A 24,685-nucleotide genomic window follows, 5' to 3' on the forward strand; every position below is an offset into this window, starting at 1 on the left:
CATGCTTGTGTTGCTACCCAGCACTTTTTCCATTTGAATGTGGCTCACAGGTATAAAAGGTTGAGGATTCCTGCTCTTCATCATACTAAAAGTTACGGTAACAGTAACATTGAACAGCCACTTTAATCACAGATTCCCAGTTTTATAGGAAGAGATTTGAGACATTTCCTGATGTGGGGAACTTCATGTGCATCATTTCCCCCTCAAGGACTCAAGCTAAATTTTTTTTTTTTTTTTAAATTTAGCTAACTAGGCCTCAGGTAAAGCAAAATAAATGCACTTACTTTTGTGTGCCACCAATTGAGCACTAACTAACTTATACTTAAAAATTATAAATGGATATATCAAAGTGCAAAACAAACTACAAAATGAAAAAAAAATCAAGCTTAGAAAGAACCAATAAAATGTAAATTAACTTTTACCTCTGAACTCTAGTCCTCTTAGCTGGAAGGTGACCAGACCATTGCCTATTTCGATAAGGTGCACCAAGGCGTTTAGATAATCTGAGGCCAGAATAAAGCAATCCCCAGTATTGTAATTTCCCCAGCGGCCAAGCAACAGATCACCACACAGACTATGCTGAAGGGAGCGTGTGAGATGCTCATAAAATATGGAATTCAAGTTGTTGTCATCTGAACCTAGGCAAAAATAATTAATAAAAGGCAACAATTAGGAAATAGAAATGGCAGCCAAAATCAAAATGACTACACCAGTATATAATTCACATAGCATATACTAAATAAAAAGGTAATTTGCAAGATCTATATGTAGTATCAATAGGATGACATTTATTCCTTAAAACATAAATTATCTACAGTTGGGCTGTTCACTTGGAAATAAGCAGGCTACCTGCGTACATGTTTTTTCTAATTAAGTAAAAATATCTCAAGTTTATTTGTATGCTAGGGCAGTTCGGGAGATCTAAACAAGTGTGTAGAATGTGACCTGACCTCATGATTTAGTGAACAGTATAGTAGTAAACATAATTCCTAAACAAATGGAAAAGAAAAAAATGTAATGCATTTAGTGATAAATACCTGGATTTCTGTCAAGCTGAGAGGCTAATCTTGTGTTTGAGTGGTCAACTCTCTTTGTACTACAGAGGGAAATAATAACAAATCAGATGCATAATACAGTAGAACACTGCTTTTATGTACCAAGAAATTACGGTTTCCAGATATGACGTTTCTCCATGGCCCTGTGTTGGTTAGTACCATTCTTTCCTTCCTGGATTTAACATTTCTCTTGACTTTTTTGTGGTCCCCAGGAAAATGTAAAAGCAGGGTTATACTGTATTTATTTTAAAATTTAACCAGACTCTATTTAGGCCTGGTAAACAAGCTTAGAGCAACATTTTTGGTTAGTTTGGTTATGGTTTTATTGGATAACATGGATATGTCATTTGATCAGTGGCATAATGGCCCCCCCTGCAAAAAAAAAAAAAAAAAAAAAAAAAGTCTACAGAAGGGCCCAGAGCAGAGAAGCAAACCCATGGTCCCCCCTCTCTGCACATTAGCGCGTCTGCCTAGACACGTTTGCATTTAAATCTTGCTCCCGCCCACTCTCCTACCTATGAAGATCTCGCTACACCATAAAAGGTCTAGGTTAACAGATACAGGACTGTAAACTTATTCAAACTGTACACCATAAATTATGAATCTTGATTGCTACTTCTTAGCTTTAGAAATTTACATTAAAAAATGAATTTGGTTTGTTTTGTCCTCCCATGTTTTGCATGTTTAAAATAAATTCAAATACCAGCTAATATATAAAAGTGTTGCCCTGTAAAAGACTTTATTTTAAATGCTCAGCAGCAACATTAAGTGTTAATAGCTACTTAATTAGACATAGAAAACCAATTGGGCTAACTAGGATGTCTGTTTTAACATGTGGAAAACAGGATAGTAATAAAGACTATATCAATGCTGCATACTGTTACTTGCCCTTTAACAAACCAAAGTTCCCTCAAATAATTCATTAGAACTTACTTGTAGTCTCTCTCCCAAAACTTGACAGGGCGTACATATGATGTAATAAAGATTGCACTCCCTAAGAAAGGGTTCAGGGGAGTGGAGAACAGTGCAGAAACAATTGCCTGTACAAACAGCATTGCAGAATCTAAGAGGTGAGTGGTTAAGGATCTGGCTGTGCAAAAAGTAATTAAGCATAGAATTAAGTACACTCATTACCAGTATTTAAGACAAATGGCTTTGTGTCTTGCTGTTCTGGCATTTACTCATTAGATCACCACAGTACAATATATATTACTATTTTTAATTTCCATCGAACTGGGTATAACTAAAATAAATGGGAACAAGTGGGCCAAAAGTTGGTTGAATCAACTGAAAGTTACTGACCAAACAGCTACAATGCTGTACAATATGTGCAGATGTGGATGTTTAATTTGCATTATTCCAACAGCTGACCAGCCCACAGGGCGTCTGATTTGACCAGAAGGGAAATATGGCCTTTTGCTAATTCAGTTCCTGGTAGGCTAATAAGTCATGGGGTCATCAGTTACAGAATTTCTATTTTGGCCAATAAAAGCAGAACATTTTGTTAGGAGTTAAACTGATGGTCATACACAGATATGGTCACATTACCACCCCCCCCCCCCCCCCCCCCCAAATCATACCACATCTGCCCCAGAATAAAAGGTTAAAAATAGAACAGACTTTTTTTAACCTAAGGAAATCCTCAATAAACTGGGTAGTTTGGATTTTTAGTTGTTCCTCCCTCTGCCCATAACTGCTGCTGAAAAATCATACTAGTGCATTAGAAGGTTTTGATTGCTGATACTCAGCAAAAAACAGGGACAAGAAACCTTGAAGTTAACTTTCAGTTGGGTGTAGACAGTGGTATTCTAAGAAAATTTTGAACTGGTTTTTGATTTATAATTCTGTGTTTTTCTAAATACTTTAAATTTGTCCAATAGTCTGTTCTGCATAAAAGACTGGATGATGAATACACAAGGAATATATTGATCAGTGATGAAAAAAAGTTGCTGGGTCAGTGACTTCAGCACTGGATAGCATATTACAATTTATGACTTGAAAACACAGTTGAAAGGAAATCATTTTAAAACCACAAAAATATAAAATCACAAGAAGCCTCAGAATACCACCATCTTCACTGATTAAACAACTGATTTTAAGGCAAAAAGCCATTTAAATAGCATGAGCAGTAATCAAGATAGCAATTACACAGCATATATTATAATGGATACGAGGTACAGCAAATGGCTGTGCGAAAGCATGGAATGCTGATCCCCACGTGATCTGCCAAGGGGCAATATAGGTGTAGACAAAGCGCAGTTTGAAAAACAGTTCCCAGAGCTGAAACAAAAAAAAAAAAAGAAAGTTATTTCAAATGACACAGTCAGTACTCAAGCAAAAGGTTTTAAATGTTTCCACTGAAATACAGAACTTATTAGAAGTACAAAGTGCCTTAAGAACATCCTCAAAGCAGCAGGTGGGTCATTTAAGAGACAGGAAAATAATGTTCTGTGCTCCTAAACTATTCTCCTAAGCAACAGCACAGGCATCATGAATATGCACACTATGGGGCACATTTACTAATCCACAAACGTCCGAATGCATTTTTTTCGTAATGATCGGTATTTTGCGATTTTTTCCGTAAATTGTCGCGACTTTATCGTAGCGTTACGACTTGCGCGAATTGTCGCGACTTTTTCGTAGCTGTCGTGCAGAGTATGAAAGTTTCGGATTCATTCAAGCTTCAGTATCGTGACTTTCCTTGGGCCAGGTTGGAGCTGCACAGTGCCATTGAGTCCTATGGGAGGCTTCCAAAATCAAAAAAGTCTGAAAGTTTTGCCCGCCGTTTACGAGCGCTCAATATGAAAAAGTCGCGACAATATACGAGCAAATCATAACAACTACGAAAAAGTTGCAACAATTTACGAAAAAGTCGTAACGGTGACGAAAAAAATCGCAAAAAACACGAAAAAGACGCAAAATGTTCTTTTCCAATCTGAATTTTTCCCATTCGGATTCGTGGATTAGTAAATGTGCCCCTATGTGCGAATATACGCTGATTAAGGAAATACTTATATGATAAGAATGCAGGAAACATAGCACAAAGAGGTCATGCCAATATAGCCTACCTTGCTAAAGAGGATTGACATAAAGAACAGATCTAGCAGCAGTTTTTCTGTATACTCCTTGTAGTCAAAAGTAAAGAAGAGGACAGTGAAAATGACAGTGGCATACTGGCAGGTGGGACTGCTAAATGACGACCTCAGCAGCTTCATTCCGGCAATGGTGATCAACAATGCACCAACTCTGCCAAGATAAAATAAAAGGGGATTATAAAATGGTCAATGTATTTTAAACACATCCTACAACTGAAAAAGCTTTTATAATTTCTTCAAGGTTGCAGCAACAACCAAATTCCATTCATACAGACGTTTTGTGACCAACATTATGTACAACCAGTCCCTGGTTTATCCTATATTACAGGGGTCGGGAACCTTTTTGGCTGAGAGAGCCATAAACACCACATATTTTAAAATGTAATTCCGTGAGAGCCATACAATATGTTTGGCCGCGGATGCTGCGGGGCAAGGTAGGGTGGGTCCCAAGGATGCCGGATGCGATGCAGAGGAGGGCGTGGCCTGCGCTTGGCAGATGGAAGACGTGTTCTAAGGCTTAGAACACGTCTTCTATCCGCCGAGCACAGGGGCAAGGTAGGGTGGGTGCCAAGGATACCGGATGCGATGCGGAGGAGGGCATAGCCTGCGCTCGGCGGATAGAAGACGTGTTCTAAGCCTTAGAACACGTCTTCTATCCACCGAGTGCAGGCCACGCCCCTCGTTATTTTTTTTATTTATGATTTGGCAGAGAGCCAGATGCAGCCATCAAAAGAGCCACATCTGGCTCCCAAGCCATAGGTTCCCTACCCCTGCTATATTATATTAAGCCAACTGACAAGATTCTGTTCTTCGTTTAAACAAACAGATACAGAATCTACAGATACAGAAAGATGTCATCCACCAATGCCCAAAAAATAAGGACTTTTTTTTATTTCATTAGCGTCTCATTTGATCTAAACCATGTAATAAATGGGGGAAGGAAAACCAGGATATAAGGTGTTAGGCCAGGGGCACATGAAGCTGACTGTCTGCTTTTCTCTGTTTTGTAAGCCGATGTAATTTATGCACTCCTTCCTGTAGCTCTCTTGACACACAAGTGTTGGCCTGTGTGGAGCTAAACTTAGCGGACATTGATGTGAAAAAGCATGGTTTTATGTTTCTTGCGAGTTATTTAAAGGCTTGTTACGGAATCACATTCAAAATTATGTTCTGGAGAATGGCATTATGAGCAGTAATCAGCATGGCTTTAATAAGGACAGGTCATGTCAGACAAATTTGATTGCTTTTTATGATGAGGTTAGTAAGAAGCTGGACGGTGGGGTTGCAGATGTGATCTATTTGGATTTTGCAAACGCATTTGATTCAGTGCCCCACGACTGCTTTCTAAACTAAGGTCTGTTGGTCTTAGTGAAGTTGTTTGCACATGGATAGAAAACTGGATACAGGATCGGGTACAGAGGGTGGTTGTTAACGGTGCATTCTCTACTTGGAGTAAGGTTCTTATCTTAAGGTTTATATTGAAAAATTTAAAGGTTGTGCACCTGGGATGTAAAAATATGCAAGCCACTTATACCCTTAATGGGACTGCACTAGGCAAATCCATAATGGAAAGTGACCTTGGAGTCCTTGTAGATAATAAACTTGGCTGTAGTAAGCAAATGCCAGGCAGCAGCTGCAAGGGCAAACAAGGTTTTGAGCTGTATTAAAAGGGGCATAGATTCACAGAAGAGGGGGTTATAATTTCACTTTACAGAGTGCTGGTAAGGCCCCATTTAGAATGTGCAGTGCATTTTTGGTATTTTTGATATTTTTGCGTTAGAGAGGGTGCAGAAAAGGGCACCTAAGCTGGTAAGAGGTATGGAAAGTCTCTGTTATGGGAAAAGACTAGCCAAGTTGGAGTTGTATAAATATATAAAGGGATCATATAACAATCTAATGCTTTATTTACCAATAGGTCCTTTCAGATTGGATAGGCTTCTCCAGTTTGGAGAGGGGTATCCTTTCTCTGGATCAACTGGCAGTTAGGCTGGTTATATATAGGTATAAAAGGTTGAACTTAATGGGCATGCACCTTTTGTCAACACAGGCCAAGGTGTGTCTGTCAATAAAGCTACAGGAAGGAGAGCATGAAAGCAGATCCACTTTCCTCTGCTTTTGAAGGAAATAGTCAATCTGCTCCATATGCCCCTGGCCTTCATCTATTTGATATAATTATAAAAAAAAAAGGTAAATTCTTACTCTGCATCCAGCTTTTTCGGGCTGACGATATCCTTAGCACCAATGCTAAGCTCATTGAGAACTATAAGAGGATAAATAATGTTCTTCTCGATAAAAAGCAGCCAGATGTGAGCCTTCTCAAACCACATCAGATGAGCAGCATCTAATGAAGCAAAAAATGGCAGCTTAAGCAATCTAATGGGTACTTTTGCAGCTATATACAAGGTGAAAAATGATGTAACAAAAACTGATTTGTTCATTGTAATCACATACATCAAAGATAAAAATGTCATTAAACAGTCTTAGCAACATTATTAAGAACCCAATACTGCCTAAGTACCTAAACAGAATCTGAACCATGCACTTTTATTAATCATGCAATTTTTTATAATTTTATTTTGGTTCAGATTCAGATCTGGATTTGTGGTGGATTTTGTATTCAGCAGAATCCAAATACTGTGGATTTGCCGCATCCTTAGTGATTGTTAATTTTGTGTCTTTTACCAATAGGCAACAGCAACACATTTCATTCTGCCTGTTGGGTCCTCAGAAGTTCTCACCAATGCCGAACACACAAAAAAAAATGCAAAATAAAATAAATGAAGACATTTTTTTCTGTGTTGAGCTTTTGTATCTGTTCCTGTGGTTTAAGTACAAAAAGCCTATTTTAAACGATAATAAAACGCATACACAGAAATTAATATAATGGCAAAATGTTTATAGAATTAACAAATGTCTCCAATCTTAGCAAGTTTAAAGTCCTTCATGAATGTCACTCACTTCGAACTTCAAATTGGTAATATTCCTTAGTTTTCAGCAGCGGGTGGGAGAAGCAGTGCCAAGGAAGCTGTTTCCGTACTTGTGGTAGAATGTAGTGAGTAAGGAGTCCAACAGAACCAACTAGTGCATAGAGTACGTAGCTCAGAACCGGCTGTAACACAATAGCACATAAGCAACTTATTTTAAAAGAAACATCTGCGCTAAGTTGAAGTCATAGTTCAGCAAGCCACCAGCAAATGCAACTTATAAAAAAGACCAACTGCAACTTCTACAATCATGCCTTTTTATACAAACACTAGCATTCTACCACCATTTGTAACAAGTCTTAGTTTTTATAGTATTGATTTTAAATGATTAGGATTTGTTTTGTAGACCTACAGTTTAGCATTTTAACATACATGGCAGTTATGGTCAAAAACCCAGCGACACACTGTTTTCAGTGACTACAATAAAGTGAGCAAACAAGCTCAGCTGGCATATAACACAAATCTAGCTTTCCTATCAGTTTGAATTCTGAATGAAGGTTCTTTACAAAATCATACAAAACCCAGAAATTCAGAATAGGGTTTGAGTCTCAAGTGCCTAAAACATACTTTTTTAGGGTTATATGACTAAAATAAGCCATTGCATTGCTGCTTGGACTTCCTATAAAACATTGAGATTTGTCTATGGAAGATCTCGTTATACTACACTTATGATTTAAACCAGTGCTGTCCAACTGGCGGCCCTCGACCCCCCTCTGTGTGGCCCCCCACCTGTCTGGCTGCTTTGATGGCTTACCTTTGTGTAAGCTTTAAATGTAATCCCTCTGTATTGTTTAAAAATGTAATCCCCTGTGTTGTTCACACCTCTTAATCTCTGCATTGTTCACCCCCTGCAGTGTTCACACCTCAGGCTCAGGCTATAATCACCCACATTGTTCACCTCTTCACATCTCAGACATTGTATGTACTGCCTGGACTATGCTGCCTAGGGTAGGCAGAGTATGGCACATAGGCAGCATAGGGCAGGGAGGGTATGGCACACACAGGCAGCATAGGGCAGGGAGGGTATGGCACCCACAGACAGCATAGGGCAGGGAGAGTATGGCACCCACAGGCAGCATAGGACAGGCAGAGTATGGCACACACAGGCAGCATAGGACAGGCAGAGTGCTGCCTGTGTGTGCCATACTTTGCCTACCCTATGCTGTGGGAGGTGAACCTGGCAGGGGTTTGTTCTGGGAGTTTGTTAGCAGTTGGAAATAGCCATTAAATGGTCCCTAAGGTGTGTAATTATATGCTGGGGGTTGCTGTGCTATCCACAGGGGAGGAGGAGGCATATGGATTTAAGGGTGTGTCTTAATATGACAATTTAATTCTTTAACATATGAATGATGGTTGATATCCCTGCAGTGACCATTGTGATAAAATGGGTGTGGTTTAAAATGGGGGAGTGGCCACAACTGGCTTTCATTAGCGGCCCTCCACCATGTATGCGAGAGAAATTCCGGCCCTCGGCACCGCAGAAGTTGGACAGCACTGATCTAAACGGTCAACTCAATTTCACATACAAATATCAATTTATAGGATAAATGTGCCTTTCTAGGCAGGATTCCCAAGGGCCGATATACTATTTTGCTGGATCTAACAAAATATGAGTTGCAACTAGGACTTAAATAATAATATACAAATAAGCTATGCAAACAAGAGTTCAAATTGTCAAAACAATTACAGTAGCAAGAAAACTAGTTAACTAGAAAGTTTTTTTTTTTTTTTTTTTTTACATCCCATGTTATACAGCACTGCCTAAAATGCCAAGGCCCTAACAGCTGACCTGGTAGCTGCCTGATGGCACTGATGCAGAGCATCAATATACAGGGGTGCAAAACCCTCAGTTAAGGGTTGGATGGCTTTTTAGCAAGTGAGGAAATACAGGGTTATGGGCAATAGCTCTTCGTACAAGTTGATCCAGGAACTGCTCCAATTGCCATCTTGGAGTCAGGAAGGATTTTTTTCCCCTCTGTGGCAAATTAGAGAGGCTTAAGAAGGTTTTTTTTGCCTTTCCTGGATCAACTAGCAGATAGGCAGGCTATATATAGGCATTAAGGTTAAACTTGGACGTGTGTCTTTTTCAACCTAACTTACTATGCTACTTTGTTACCCCAGTGCAAAATACATGGTTGCTGTACTTGCTGTAAAAACTGCGAATAAATACATTTATTAAAGAATGGCAAGAGAAAAAACTGACCTGTAATGCAGTAAATACGGTGCTGACATGAATTGCAAAGTACAACACTGCAATAACGACACAGACTACTACGTCTGACTGAAGTCGTTCATTCTAAGGAAAACAAAAGAAAAATCTTCATTATCGATTTCTTGTAGTTTCCATATATTTGTTTAACATTTACAGGAACTTCACAACTTCGCAATTTGTTTTAAATAAAAGCTATTACACAAAAGTACAGAGTTTAACTTCCACTTCGGGAAAAAAGGGAACATTGATAAAACATACCCTTTACACATCCATGCTTGAAATTTATAGTCAGTACCACATCATAAAAGAATTATTACAAAACACGAAAGGCTGAAAATATAATCTACAACATATCTGTGGCTATATAATTAGAAGTCTTATCTGTAACAAACCCTCATGTAAAAACAGAGGTATTATTTTGGCATCCTATGGTTTGCTTGATAATGCTAAGACCACAGACAGAATAGAATATCCAAAAATGACTAGGAATACATCTCAGAACATCTAAAGAACTTTAAGGTTGCATTAAATCTTGGATTCTGACCAGCTAGTAACATGTAATAACTTACAACAGAGCTTCTCAGTTTTTCTGGAAGAGGGTCTTTCACTTCTGATAGTGGGTCTTCAGGATTTGTATCCTCGCTGTTTGGAAAAATCTTTGATTGCACCAGTGAGCTGGGAAGAAGCAAATACATGCTCATTAAATGCAGAGGTATACATTGTGTCAGCAGAGCAAGTTTACTTCATTAAGAGTTAGCCACCATTTAAACATCATTAAAACAGACAGCCAGCGATATGGGAACAAAAAGAAAAGATATACATTTCATATATTTTTCCTAAACTAGTATACAGTGATTATCATTTGCATTGCAATGTTCGCATTGTACCAGTTATGTTGTGTATAATTGTTTTAGCGCAAACAATGCAATGCTTGAAGTTTTGCAAGTACAGAGTGTAAGTTTCACAGAAAATATACTTTGCATGAAAGCAGAGACACTGGCAATGATTTCATAGGTGGGATATGATGAAGTGCACTGGTGCACAAGTTATTTATCGACTTTGGGCAAAGCACAAGGCTCCTCATTGATTCCACTTACATGAGGACAGAGGGATCGCTGCTCTGTCGGCTGAGATGGTATGAAACTGCCACAAGAACACCACAGAAAATAGAGAATAATACAGGAATGTGTTGTGCATCCCATGGATCCTATAAAATATATAAAAAATGCAGGGTCATAACAGGTTTCAGTACAATTTGCAGCACCCTTAACCTACTCCAATAGCTTGAAAACGCCTCTCCTATCAACCCATTATTAATAAAGATGCAAGACCCATGACAAGAGACTAATGGTGAAACAACTCTTTCTCACGCAGAAATGCTAGAGATGCTCCTGTATAAACTACAGCAAAAGTTGCACTCACAACTAAATTTTAAACCATTAGGCAGGGTGCAATGGACCACAAATTTCATATAGACAACAACTATAGGATCTTTGTAGTCACAGCCTCAAAATGGTGAGCATAACATCCTTTTTTTGCAATAGTTTATACAGGAGCACTGGCCAGCTCCATTTTGTAGCTCCCACCCTTTCCAGCTACAGTCAGGTGATTCCAATGGGCACTAAAAGGGCATCCATTTGGGGTTTTTAACCTTAAAAGCAAACAAGTTGCAGGTAAAACTCAGTCCCTTTGTTATGTATTTTGAAGCAGTAGAATTCTTAATGACTCAGATAAGTGAGTGTAAGACACAGGGATGACTGATGTAGTTGGCCAGTGTGAAGTATATTGCAATATATAGACAAACAACCCCTGGTAGCTTAATGCACAGAATGTCTTAAAGTCCTATATATATTGATAATGGGTGAGCGCAGAGGACCTCTTGTTGTTGTCTATCATAAATACATCACCATATCCCTTTCCCCACTAACTACATGTGCGATATAATATACATATGTGCAAAATTACTTACCTTAAGAGCACCGTAACACAGCCCGTAGAGTAAAGCTATGGCCACAATGCTACGGATAAAGCTGTAAATTGCTGCAAGCAAGCTGGTGGTAGCTAAAAATATAAAGGAAACACTTTGTTGGTAGCCAATTCATTTTCACAAATATTAACATTATTATTAGCTTACATTGTTGCAAAATATGTTGCAACTACAGTTATGTGTGACTTTGAAGAAATGCAATGGAATAGCCAGTATTTTGTACAGCCTAAAATATGAAAATGAGGTGGAGGATAAACTTTTTTCTGGGCATCCACTACTTTTTTGGTATTGCCAAAACATACTATACACATGGGAAAATCAACCACACCGCTTACTAATGTACAATTTCTAGAGAAAAGAATACAGTTACACTCATTAACTTGGAATCACACTTGGAGTTACAGTATATCTATTTTATTTGACCACTTGCCGCTGTACATTGCAAATACTATGATGCCAGAACCTGAATGCAATGACGTAGAATTTATTGGTTCATTTTTGCTCTGTGCTACCCAGGCAGGCAAAGGTTAAACATCAAACTTTTCACTTGCAAATTAAAAAATATTTTTTTGTCAAAGTAAAGAAATATCTGCACTCACCATTTCCACCAAACACATGTATATCTACTTGCTCACACAGGTACATGACGAATGTGTTCACCTGAGGCAGGAGACCAATAAAGAACACGACTGGGAAACAGAGTGTGAAGACTAGGGAAAATGAAATCAATAAATCAAGATAAAGTAATCTTACTGCTTCAAGCATTTTAGAGATTTATTACTCAGAAAGATATTAAAAAAACCAAAACAAAACAAAGTTTTATGGCTTAGAATGGACCCCTAGAAAAAAGGTAGAAAAAGGTAGAATGTTCTACAACCCTTAAGGGGATACAAATGTTTCCTAAAGAAAGAGCTACCTATGCAAAACTAAAAGGTACAATTCAACATGATGCCTTATGACTTTAATAAATGTGGCTTATGAGGAACTTATTTTGCCTACTGTTTTGGTAACTAAAAATATATGTTTTTTTGTTATTTTTAAGCTAAACAGGGCAAACAGTAAAACTAAAGCAACTCCATGTTTGGTCCCTGCCAGGTAGATAATTGATTGCCATTATACAACACTCTACTATCCATCTCTGTTGTGACTGTTCTGTCAGCTGAAGTAAATTATGTAAGGGGATTATCTGTGCACAGAAGCTCTACAGTAATGTGGTTGTTAGGGTCCAACTTTCCCCAGCAAAGAGGCAGTAGCTTGAATAAATGGACTCAAAAATAAAAGTAGAGTAGACAAATAATACGTAACAGCAACAGAATTACAGCATCACACAGCAATAGTTTTTTGCTGCCCATATGAAAGCTGGAAAGAGGCAGAAGAGGAAGGTAAATAATTAAAACCTATAAATCATAATGACCAACTGAAGTGTTACTAATAGTACATTCTATGATATACTGGAAGAGTTAAACTGACGGCAAAATACCCATTATGGTTTATTCAAAGATAATCTATAGTACATGTTGCTCGGTAAAATGGTATATAATTGGAGAAGAATATATAATAAGAACTGAAAAACTGACAAACAGAAAACTCACCAATGACTAAGTCCCTGGCTGACACTAGAAGCAGAGGATTGGTGAAGGCCATTCCATATAGTTTGTATTTGGTGGTAGACATGTTTTTGCTTCCATAATCCAATAACCAAATAAGGCCGCAACAGGCACAGAAGTAAACGGGCCTACTATAGGCAATGATACGATTATGGCCCTGGAAATAAAAAACCCACCAGATTAAAATAAATCAATGTTTTACCTTCTAGAAAGGCCACATGAATCCATTTGTAAACTGTGGCTTCAACTGTGCCCCTACTGGCATAGAACTGATACAGATCTGATTCAACAGGAATGCAATTTCTAAAAGAATTCTTATTAAAAAAAAAAAAAAAGACAATCAAAACACCAAAACTGCATTACAAAGAAACTCTTTTGCATTTAACACCCAACACTAAAACCTCCAGTAGTAAAGTGAAAATACAACCAGACACTTGACCCCACAGTTATTAACATGGAGACCTAACAGATATAAATACCATGTATAATGTACCCAGCGCTGTACCCGGTCTCCCTCTAATGAAATTCTTAATAAATGAAATATTTTGCTTGCAGCTCCCTCTTGGTTATACCCTTCTGATTGGGCTTTGAATCAAATGATAAATAATGGAGGAAATGCATAAAAAGGAAAATGCAAATAACACAATATAGTACAATATGTTTAAAGAAATCAATGTTCTCAAAGCGTGAAGTGCAACACACTAATTACCGTAATAAAAAAAGTGTACAAAGCAAATGAAAATAAAAAAAAAACGCCTCCACCATAAGTATGCCCACTCACCAGACCTAAAGAGGTAAATGCCACACGTTATGTTAACCCCAAGTTGTTTAAAAAATGCACAATGAGAACTAGCATTTATTTAAAGAAAAAACATATTTGGTAAAGGTACCTCATGAAAAAACAAATATAGCACTTAATGCAGTCACTTACATGTCTTGGGGAAGAAGAATCTGGTTGAACACTCTAAAACATAAATATGCAACAGTTAACTCACTGTATAGAAGACAGATGCATTAAGCCTGCTATTGGAGTTTATTTAACTCCACCCAATGATAAGGTTGACATTATTTGCATTCTACTATCCCAAAAATATAAAATGCAATCATCCTTTTTAAATAGCTGTTTCTAGCTTTATGTTTAAAGTCGGGGCATTGTGTGGAAATGTGCAATGCTATAAATATTTACAACATGTGATGGGACAAGCGCGTTTGTGATTTTTAATAATGTGAAATAAACATTGTTTTTGACCTCAACTGAACTGACCACAGGAGCGCTTGCCTGATCCTATGACTGTAAGGCTGTGTTAATTAAATCTTAATATGTGTTTTTGTGTGTGTGTGTGCGTGTTTATACACATTTAAATTTATATACACACACGTATATTCATATATGCCTGTGTACATTTTTTTTTTAGTTTAATTTTCAGTATTTTGCCACCTAAGAAGCCTCATGAAGCAGGTCCACAATTAAAATGAAAATCTGAGAATTAGTTGCAGAATATCAAAATACTTACCTTAAGGAGAGAGTATTGACAGCTGGCTATAACAAGACAAAACTGGAAGACCCAGATATCTTTAAAGAAGCCTTCTATGAGAAGAACAGAGCCCAAAAAGGCAACTAGAATGGCGAGAATGACAGACAGCACATTTTCTAGGACCTCGCGGTTCCTAAAGAATTGAAAGGGAAGTGTCAATTAAAGAACACGAACTATATGTATATTTGCAATAAAAACTATACTTTTTGTTATCAGGCAACCTGTGTGTAATAAACTTTGAGAGTAACCTTTGATGCCTCTGTTATTCTTCAATAAACTGACATCATGAGATATGTATTGATATCCTTTTGCCCTTGGCTTGATAAAGGTACCTTAAGCACTCAAATATTGCTGTAAATTGTGGGCTTTGTGAATGACTACAATATATTTCAAGAGCATATAACTATATGTATGCTGGGAATATATATATAGATTTTTTTTTTTTCTCCATAAATTGTTCGTGTGTCACTTTTTTTTTGTTTGTTTAATCGTGGGTATTTATTATGTCATGTGTATTGTCTTTTTGTAGTTCAAAATGTAGTCAAAATGTACTTACCTATCGAACAAGGCTAAGAGTGTAAGCCTGTCAAAGTTGATGCCGACCCACAGCTTTGGGAGAATCCAAAACCGGTAGTAGTGTTTTACTTTTTGGGCAGCCTGTTCCTGTGGTTGCATCTGGTCCTGCAGGTCAGGGCTTAGATCAATATCCTGCTGCTCTAACAGATCTGTATCTATGGTTAGCAGCCTGTTTAATCGGATCTGGGGAAGAGAGAGCTACCAGAGAGTTAATGGGAGACACTTCACTAAGCATATTGTTAATCCACATTCAATTTATACAATGGAATTATATTTAAAGGACAGAATAATTTTAAACGTTATCATTCAAAAGAGTTTATGATAACAATGGGCAAGCTAAGGGTCATAATGCACTGGAGGGGTACAGGCCTGTGGGCCTCAAGTTTGATAGTTTTGGATTAGATTATAGCTTTTACCTGCATTTTTTCATATATAAATTATTAAATGATCGATGCATGTTATAAAGCATTGCTAAAATAAATTACAATTATGTGTAAGACTTTGTGAAACTGACGCAAATAGAGAAAATGAAGAAATTAGGAAAAAACTTCTTACTAGATCATGTGGGTAGAATCGAACTGAGGTAGAACTTGATACATGGGAATCTGTGTCACTGTAGAAAAAGAAATAGTTAGAACATTAATTTCATGAACTCTGATTGAAATAACTAAAAACTACAGAAGTAAACTGTACTTCAACAGAAGACAGCCTGAGGGGACAAACTCCTTATATAACTTATTTAAAGTTAAAAAAAAAAAGAAAGTAATACACCTTCTCAACACTACCACTTGCCAATATTTAGTTTTTTTTCTTTCACTCTGGTAAACTTAAGCAAAACATTCTCAAAGTCAAACCTGTCATCCAGTAGTTTAGTATCAAAATCTGCTTAGGGCAATGGCACACCAAGATATATTTCACCAAAGAAAAAGTTCTTCTACTGCAGGTGACTAATCTACAACAAATGCTTTTTCACCAGCTAACACTAAAATTGTGCCTGGAGAAACATACACAGTATTTTGGCTTTCTGAAGTACTCGTGCCATGTGTTTTAGCCCCGGAGATTTCAATGTTAGCGGGTGAGAAGGTAATAAGGGATGTTCTGTCACCCATGGTAGCAAAAATTTATTGCAGGCAACAAAGCACCCCGTGTGCCATCACACAGACCAGTTTTACTATATTAGGCCAAACTGGCCCGGTAAAGCTCAGTGTGGTAGCCTAACATATTGTTTACCCATTCAACATCTTCTTGGACTGAAACATAGCCTATAACATCAGAGTTAGTGTTGTTTTTATTGAACTCAACTCCCCTATAAACAGGGTTGGCTGTGAGGTGAGGAGCAGCTCATCATACAAAAGACTGTCTGACAGGGAGCTAAAAAAGTGAAGTGGTTTAATTTTATTGCTTATTGCAACAAACAGCAATAACCACAGATATTTATTAATTAAAAGGACAAAAAGTATGTTTAACCCCAATTTATTGAACTCATCATGTTGAGTTCAAATGAATTTGAGCAATAGCCAACTGCACAGAATATTAATGACACACAATATACATCTTAAACCGTTCTTAGATTGGTTATTCTCAGTAAGTGAGTGTAATTCTCAGTAAGTAATTGGCCAACAAAATTACTGTGGTGAATTGTTGATTTTGGCTGCAGTAGGGCAACCTATTGTGATTTTTTTTTTTTTTTTTAAACTTCCCTTTTCAAGTGAATATGTGGCAGTGCCCTTTTGGTTCAAAACATACATACAGCCCACACCAAATTAGAGAAACCACACAAAAATTTATTACATAAAGGGTGCTTCTACACTTTTATTACGAGTTGCAGGTATCACTTTAGGAGTACAGTCCCCTCTATCGCCTCGTGTGTGCAGAAAAACACGGGTTAGATTTTGTGAAAATCCACTGTGAGCAGAATAATAAAAGGATCCCAAAATGGTCCCATGCTTTCTACTGTTTCTTTTAATCTAATTTTGTTCTGTGTGTTAAAATACCTTCCAATATAGAAAAGCAATAATACTCATATATTTGATTGCTCTACATATACAGGCAAGATCTGCCATTCTCATAGCTAACAAACACTTAACAGGAGACCAGAAAGAAAGTAAAACCAACCAAAGATTATTAGACGTCCTTCTTGCAGCTGGCTCAAAGTTTACAAGTGACATGTCACAACCTCCAGTCTCATATAGAGATGGGGTAAATTTACCTAGTAAAAAAAGAAAAATAAAAAGGAAAAAAAATATAAAAATTAACCAGTAATCTTCAAATGCTTTTATTTTATAAACACAACCATCAACAAGCACAAACTTTAGAAAATTGTATTTAATGTTACTAAGTAGTGAGCAATTATCCTTGCATCTCATTTTCCTTAAATACTGCAAAAGACAAATCAGGCAAAATATATATATATATATATATATATATATATATATATATATATATATATTATATATATATATATATATATATATTATATATATATATATATATTATATATATATATATTATATATATATATATATTAATATCTATATACAAGATATTCTGGCTGCCAGTCTAGTCTAGATGCTGCTCTAGGCCATGGGTTCAATTCCTAGGTTACCGTTATATAAAAATATCTGCAACAATGGCTTAAAGAAACAGTAACACCAAAAAATGAAAATGTATCCAATTAATTAAAATAAAATATACAGCTACCCTGCACTGGTAAAAGTCCTGTGTTTGTTTCAGAAACTCTACTATAGTTTATATAAATACCCTGCTGTACATACATGGGGGCAGCCAGTTAAGCTGGAAAAGAGAAAAGGCACAGGTTACTTAAAAGATTAAAAAACACCATTGTATTCTACAGAGGTTATCTGTTATCTTCTATGTAAAATGTATCTTCTCTGCTTTTTTCCAGCTTACATGGCCACCCCCATGGCTACACAGCAGCTTATTTATACAAACTACAGTACAGTTTCTAAAGCAAACACCAGTGTGCAGGGCCACAGTACATAATATTGTAATTAGTTTAAAACACTATCATTTTTTTGTATTTCTGCAACTTTAAGAAATCAGAGTTTACAACTAGTGTATTTACATGGAGAATTTACATTTAGTTATTTTAGGCTATGAACCCACAGAATGCTATACATGCACTTGAGACCATGAGAAGCGAAAAGCATTCCCTCCCTGCAAGTGGCCATACAGAGGAGAGCAAGCCAGTAAAGAAACACAATTAAAACTAAAGCTACCAAGACAGTCAAGCATTAAAAGTACAGCTCCTTGTAAGCACAGGTCATTTATTCTCTGTATATCTGTAGCCACATAAATAGTAGCTACCAAATGGCATGTACTCTGTAAACAGCACTATACCTGAACTATTTAGCGGTCAGATACTCAGGAAATCATAAAGGAAGTAAATCATGCTTACAAAAGACACACACTGTGCTTTAACGTTCAGGCTAAGTTATAGTTATAAAGTTAATTGTTAAGCCCTTATTTAATTTGTAAAGCTGTGCAGTTTGAATTCTTGTATATCACTTCCGGTTTTCTTTTTCAATTACATCAAGACACTTATATTTGTTATAAATAATCTATGCTGGCCATACATGCTAACATCCAATCATTCAAAGAAAGGTTTGGCCAAACTCGCCTAAACTATTGTTTAGTACCCAGGCCAACAAACTGAATGCACTGTGCAGGCCACGGCCACTTTCCCATATTCCCCATACTAGACAAGATTTTTCATCCAGCCCAACTGAGATCCGTTTGAGCCTTAACTAGATACTGTTGGAAGGGGTATTATTTTGGCTATTATTTAGTCTACACTAGCTGCCATGAGATATAGGCCTATGTATGGCAAGTTTTATTCCCTCAGACAAAACATTACAAAACTTATTCTTGTAACTTACCAGTACTAATTGGCACCAACAATGGCCGTTAAAAAGTTATGAGCAATTACAATTATACAACAACAAACGTTATAGCTTGCAGAGTTATTAGCACATTACCTCATATTGTAAGCTTACATTTTATTATATGCTGTTGGCCAGATTACTGCATTTTTACAGTAAATATAATAGGGTATAACAAAACAAATTAGGCTTAGTTGGTTCAGGAATTAAGGTTACAGTCTCTGACAAAAAGCCAGGATATAACACACCCACACTGTGATACACACTGCAGTACTGAAGACATAGTACCACTTGGCCATATTCCAGTTAATGAGATGCATATTTATTATTCATAGAAAGAATGATGATAAGATAGAAAGATGTATAAAGGCATTTTATATTAACATCAAAAGTTATACCTGCACTCTTGAATTTTATATGGCACCAACATAATTTTTATCACTTAAATTATCACACAAGAATTGCTAAAAAGAAGGTTTCTTGCATTAAGGCTATTTACTTTAATGGTCTACCAATGCTCACTGCATCCAGACCAACAAGGCGGCATATACAAGTGTGAATACTCATTTGCAACAAGTTTACAGCATTTACTCTTTTTTCCCTTTCGGATACAACCCTGAACAATTTTGTTCACAGTGGCAATAATCTGAATGACATTATCAAAAGAACATGAAAAGTTCAAAAAGAATAAATCCAACAGAGAATACTGTAATTTAAGGTTTTGTTTTTAGAGATGGATGCCAGTATATGATGAGACTTTCAAGCTGGCACACTAAATGAACTCTACTTTTTGCTTAAGTTGCTTGACCTTGTGTAATAAAGGGTTTTCAATTTTAGTTTTTCAAATACTGCTCAAAGTCAATAAAAAATATATTAAATTACAGATCTAAATAATACAACAGAAATGTTACAGTACTAGCGGCATGAAAGAATAAACGTGTCAAGCAAATACAGACATGCATACATTTAATGGCATTTAAAAACATAAAACATTACCTAAACTGTACAGTTCATTAACTGCCAAAAGACAAAATGTATATAGTAATGAAGGGGCGTCCCCAAAAATTTTTCAGAGGGACCTGGTGCACAGTTACCCCTACCCCACTGGCTTACCAACTGCAGGTAGAAGGGGCGGGGGGGGGGGATTTCTTTACAACTATAGAGTAAGCAGACCCTGCAGTCCAGCTTCCCTGTCCCGCACACAACCACATAGTCTGCTTCCTCTATAGTTATGCCAGTGGGTTACTCTGATCACAATAATGACAGCATAATCCATGAAATAAAAAAATGGATAAAAGATGTACAGTAATTGTTAACACACAACAGTATATATATATCAAATGGCAAAAAGTTCACCACAGTAAAATACAAAGCTCTGTAGTGATTTGTATAGGATTGTTTTAGATATATATATATATATATATATATATATATATATATATATAGATATATATATATATATATATATATAGATATATAGATATATAACGGGGAAAGTGAAGTGAAGAGAGTTGGAGTTCCCTCTGGCAAACTATTTTTACCCTTTGATAAGTATGCCATATAGCTCAACATTACCGCCAGTTTAAAGAGAAACTAACGAAGAAAAGCCCTTTTCCCACCATGATCAGGACTGTTACAAATGTTATTATAACTGGCATAAAAGCTCCATATTCAAAAATGATTCTCAAATTAAAGATAATTGAACTGCATTATTACCCAAAATGTGCTGCATTAAAACTTCCATGTCACCAAGGTTACATAAGGCCTGCATACCAAGTTCATCGTGCAAACTGCTACTGCCTACGGCAGATGCATTGTCATGAGACGCTTCTAAGTGGACACTCCCATTTCTCACCAGCAAGGAGGCGCTAGCGCTGAGCACTGCAGCCTGGGAAGGGGGGCGGGACTGTACTTTGACCTGGGTTGATGACTGCTGGCCTTGATGACCATCTTGAAGGCTACAAAATAAAAGTTAAAGGGACCATTAAAGAAAATTATAACTGCTACAATTTTTATAAAAGTATTACTATTATGATCTACAAATAATTTATTTCATCTGTTAAGATAGTAAACGCCTACACTTATTATCAGGCCAAAAACGGAATCATAATGAGAGCCTGCACAGGCCTGTCAGCAGAGGACCACATTAACATATGGATGCATCCTTCAGTCAGAAATTTCACACCTGCCCGATAGACATCTGGCCCATTTTCGGCCAGAAAAGGCAATTAGTGCTCATACACAGGCAGATAAGCTTCAGACTCTGGAGGGGCAGAATCAACAGTTTAAATCTTCTGCATATAGCCAGCTTAAGAAGAAAGGAAGATAAGGTATCAAAAATGAAGAATCGGAGGGACGTCACCATTAACTTTTCGTCCAGTTAGGATGTGCTCAATTTAAGTAGAAAACTATTTAAAAAAAAAAAAAAAAAAAAAAAAGCATAGGCTACTTGGAGTGTTCTCAGCCACCAAAGTATTCGGGCCCTTTATTATAGTAAATTACAGTTGTTAATCTTTTAAATAAACTAGATACAATGCTATTTAAACAAAATATTAACATTTTAATATCATTTTTGACAAGTTCTAGACTTTTACAGGAACATTTCAGTATCACTTAAAAAAAAAAAAGTTTCCTAGTATTAATCTCCTTGCCTCCTATAGCCCAGGTGATTTTGCCCTCACTTATGTTGCATACTCTATACTAGAAAAGCTGAAATAGAAGAACTTTAAAAAAAAAAACTTAATTTTGTCTCTTAAAAAGGAGAAGGAAATTCTCAATCAGTGATTGTAATCTCTTATCTGATATTCAAGGACGGTGGTCCTAAGCAGTGTCACCGGCCAGGGTACTCTTCAGCGATCACTGCAGAGCAATCCTCTTCCTGCTTTTTGCGCCGGGTGCACATGCATGATGAAAAAGCTGAACTTTAACAAAGAGCTGGCTTTTACACGCTACTGCTCATGTATCTGCCCTGGGGACTTGAAGATAAAGAAGCAGAAGAGGATTGCTCTGCGGTGCTTGCTGAGAAGTACCCTGGGTTGGTAAAGTTTTCTGCTAACAGAAACACCAGCCTGGGATATAAGGTAGGTGATCACAAGCACTGGGATGTGCTTAAAGGAACAGTAACACTAAAAAATAAAAATGTTTTAAAATAATTAAAATATAATGTACTGTTGCCCTGCGCTGGTAAAAGTTGCGTGTTTGCTTCAGGAACACTACTGTAGTTAATAGAAATAGCTGCTGTGTAGCCACGGGGGCAGCCATTTAAATTGAAAAAAGGAGAAAAGGCACAGGTTACATAAGAAGAAAACAGATAACAGTGAAGAATACAATGGGAATCTATGCTACTTATCTGTTATCTGCTTAGTAACCTGTGCCTTTTCTCCTTTTTTCAATTTAAATGGCTGCCCCCATGGCTACACAGCAGGGTATTTATATAAACTGTAGTAGTGTTTATGAAGCAAACACACAACTTTTACCAGTGCAGGGCAATAGTACATAATATATTAATTATTTTTATACACTTTCATTTTTTGGTGTTACTGTTTCTTTAACATTTGGCACATTCAAGTTATTGAGACCTTCCTTCTCCTTCTATGTAACCAGGAAGTGCTTTTGATGGGCTTCTGCCTTCCGAAACTAATTTTTTTTTTTTTTTTAAACTAGCCTCATGGTGGGAGCACTCAAGTATAAAGTAAATTCATTGTGGTATTTATTAACAAGTACACATATATGCTAAGTAGCCTTGCGCGTTTTGTACCTTGCTTGGCACTTAATCATAGGCTGGAAGCCTATGATTAATGAATTTACTTTATACTTGAGCGTTATTTCAACTCTATTGGAACTCCGGAGTGCCTGCCTATCTCTATAGAATCGTTTCCCACTGGCTCCCTTTGCTGAGGGTCTGGGGCATGAGCACCCGGACCATCGTTCCACTTGGGTAAGCAACTCTACCTTATAAAGCTTAGAACTATATACCTCTAGCAAATATTGAGCATCATGGTGGGAGCACCCCTGCTCCTCACCAAACCCTTCATTACTTACCTGTATGCAGCTCCCATTGGACACCTATTCAGCCATGGGTACTGTTGCAGAGATGATGGGCTTAAGGAGAGGCAAATACTTGATATGCTAAAGCACTGCTAGCATAGGGCTATCTGCTCTCATCACTGGGACAGGCAGTAAAGATGTGCTTACCTTTACTTTACAATTGGAGAGGTAGGAAAGCTTTGTTAAATGCTAATAAAATAACAGTAAACTAAATGCACTCCAATTCTTTCTCCAAATACTTATTCTATCATCTCATATTTTTGCCAATGAAGCCAGTCCGAGCCTATTAATGATATTGATCATTTAATTATTATGTTGTTCCCAGTCTATACTATTAATGTATTGTTTTAATGAATAGCACTGCAAATGAAAGCAGTGCTATATTAAATATATTTCCATACAATTTTGTAAACCTGTTTTAAGAAAATAAATGAAGAGCTATCATAACAAATGTTACAGTAGGGCCCTGTTAAAAATAAGATTTCATTATTCTTTAAGTCCCAAAAACTACTCTTAAACAGCCATCAAAATTATATACTTCTTTCTCTACATTGAGTCATATGTCCTATCTAAGGTAGATGCTGAAACATGCTGCAAAAACCAGTCACTTTCCAATATAGCGTGTAGTTGCACCCTTTAGTATACTGAGCCTTCCTTTATCAGTTTATAAGTTGGTCAAAAAAGGCAGCAAGCATACACAGTAGACAGCTCTTTGACAGACTTTTTATTCAAAGTAGAATGAAGGCAAAGTGTACTAAATGGGACAGAGCTTCATGCTAGATAAGAAAGTAACTGGTTTCTGCAGCAGTGCTGTCCAACCATGTGGCCCCCGCCTGTCTGGCTGCTGTGACTGCTTACCTTTGTGTAAGCATTAAATGTTCTGAGATTAACTGGCACCCTGCATTGTTGACACCTAAGATTAAGCCTGTAGTCCCATGCTGTTTACACCTTTAATCCCCTGCATTGTTCACAACTCAGACTGTAAGCACCCACATTGTTCCCCTGTTTACACCTCAGACTGTAGGAGCAGTGCCAGCATTTTGTCACTGTATGTACTGCCTGCCCTATGCTGCCTGTGTGTGCCACACTCCGCCTGCCCTATGCTGCCTGTGTGTGCCACACTCCGCCTGCCCTATGCTGCCTGTGTGTGCCACACTCCGCCTGCCCTATGCTGCCTGTGTGTGCCACACTCCGCCTGCCCTATGCTGCCTGTGTGTGCCACACTCCGCCTGCCCTATGCTGCCTGTGTGTGCCACACTCCGCCTGCCCTATGCTGCCTGTGTGTGCCACACTCCGCCTGCCCTATGCTGCCTGTGTGTGCCACACTCCGCCTGCCCTATGCTGCCTGTGTGTGCCACACTCCGCCTGCCCTATGCTGCCTGTGTGTGCCACACTCCGCCTGCCCTATGCTGCCTGTGGAAGGTTAACCTGGCAGGGATTTGTGGAAACTTTTTAGCATTTGGAAATAGTCATATCCCTATGGTGTGTAATCATGTGCTGTGTGTTGCTGTGCTATCCATATGGCATAGGGATTTAAGGGTATGTCTTAATATGACAAAATAAAACTTCACATATGAATTAAGGGTATTTATTCCGGCCCTTGGTACCAGAGAAGTTGGACAACTCTGTTCTAAAGCATGTGTCTAAGGATACCGCCACATGGGCGCTGATCTCAGCCTGTGGAA

At 37.5% G+C, this 24,685-nt stretch overlaps 1 protein-coding gene across 7 annotated transcripts in view; it reads right to left on the minus strand.

Annotated features, from left to right (window-relative positions):
* pcnx1 (pecanex 1) overlaps window positions 1-24,685 on the minus strand; it is a 68,636-nt gene that overhangs the window by 17,001 nt on the left and 26,950 nt on the right. For 3 of the 7 annotated variants that reach the window (XM_004917255.4, XM_004917251.4, XM_031890966.1), the window contains 19 exons: window positions 20,670-20,911; window positions 17,167-17,260; window positions 15,607-15,664; window positions 15,032-15,249; window positions 14,455-14,608; window positions 13,872-13,904; window positions 12,926-13,097; window positions 11,933-12,043; window positions 11,316-11,407; window positions 10,444-10,553; window positions 9,916-10,021; window positions 9,338-9,430; window positions 7,109-7,259; window positions 6,350-6,491; window positions 4,124-4,301; window positions 3,227-3,335; window positions 1,989-2,118; window positions 1,038-1,096; window positions 423-638 (listed from right to left, as the gene is read on the minus strand). In XM_004917255.4, coding sequence (XP_004917312.2) covers window positions 423-638; window positions 1,038-1,096; window positions 1,989-2,118; window positions 3,227-3,335; window positions 4,124-4,301; window positions 6,350-6,491; window positions 7,109-7,259; window positions 9,338-9,430; window positions 9,916-10,021; window positions 10,444-10,553; window positions 11,316-11,407; window positions 11,933-12,043; window positions 12,926-13,097; window positions 13,872-13,904; window positions 14,455-14,608; window positions 15,032-15,249; window positions 15,607-15,664; window positions 17,167-17,260; window positions 20,670-20,911 — 2,468 coding nt within the window. The remainder of the gene's footprint in view (window positions 1-422; window positions 639-1,037; window positions 1,097-1,988; window positions 2,119-3,226; window positions 3,336-4,123; window positions 4,302-6,349; window positions 6,492-7,108; window positions 7,260-9,337; window positions 9,431-9,915; window positions 10,022-10,443; window positions 10,554-11,315; window positions 11,408-11,932; window positions 12,044-12,925; window positions 13,098-13,871; window positions 13,905-14,454; window positions 14,609-15,031; window positions 15,250-15,606; window positions 15,665-17,166; window positions 17,261-20,669; window positions 20,912-24,685) is intronic. The other 4 variants (XM_004917253.4, XM_004917252.4, XM_012969001.3 and 1 more) reach the window with 4 other exon arrangements.

The sequence above is a fragment of the Xenopus tropicalis genome, chromosome 8, assembly GCF_000004195.4.
Source record: "Xenopus tropicalis strain Nigerian chromosome 8, UCB_Xtro_10.0, whole genome shotgun sequence".
Classification (NCBI taxonomy): domain Eukaryota; kingdom Metazoa; phylum Chordata; class Amphibia; order Anura; family Pipidae; genus Xenopus; species Xenopus tropicalis.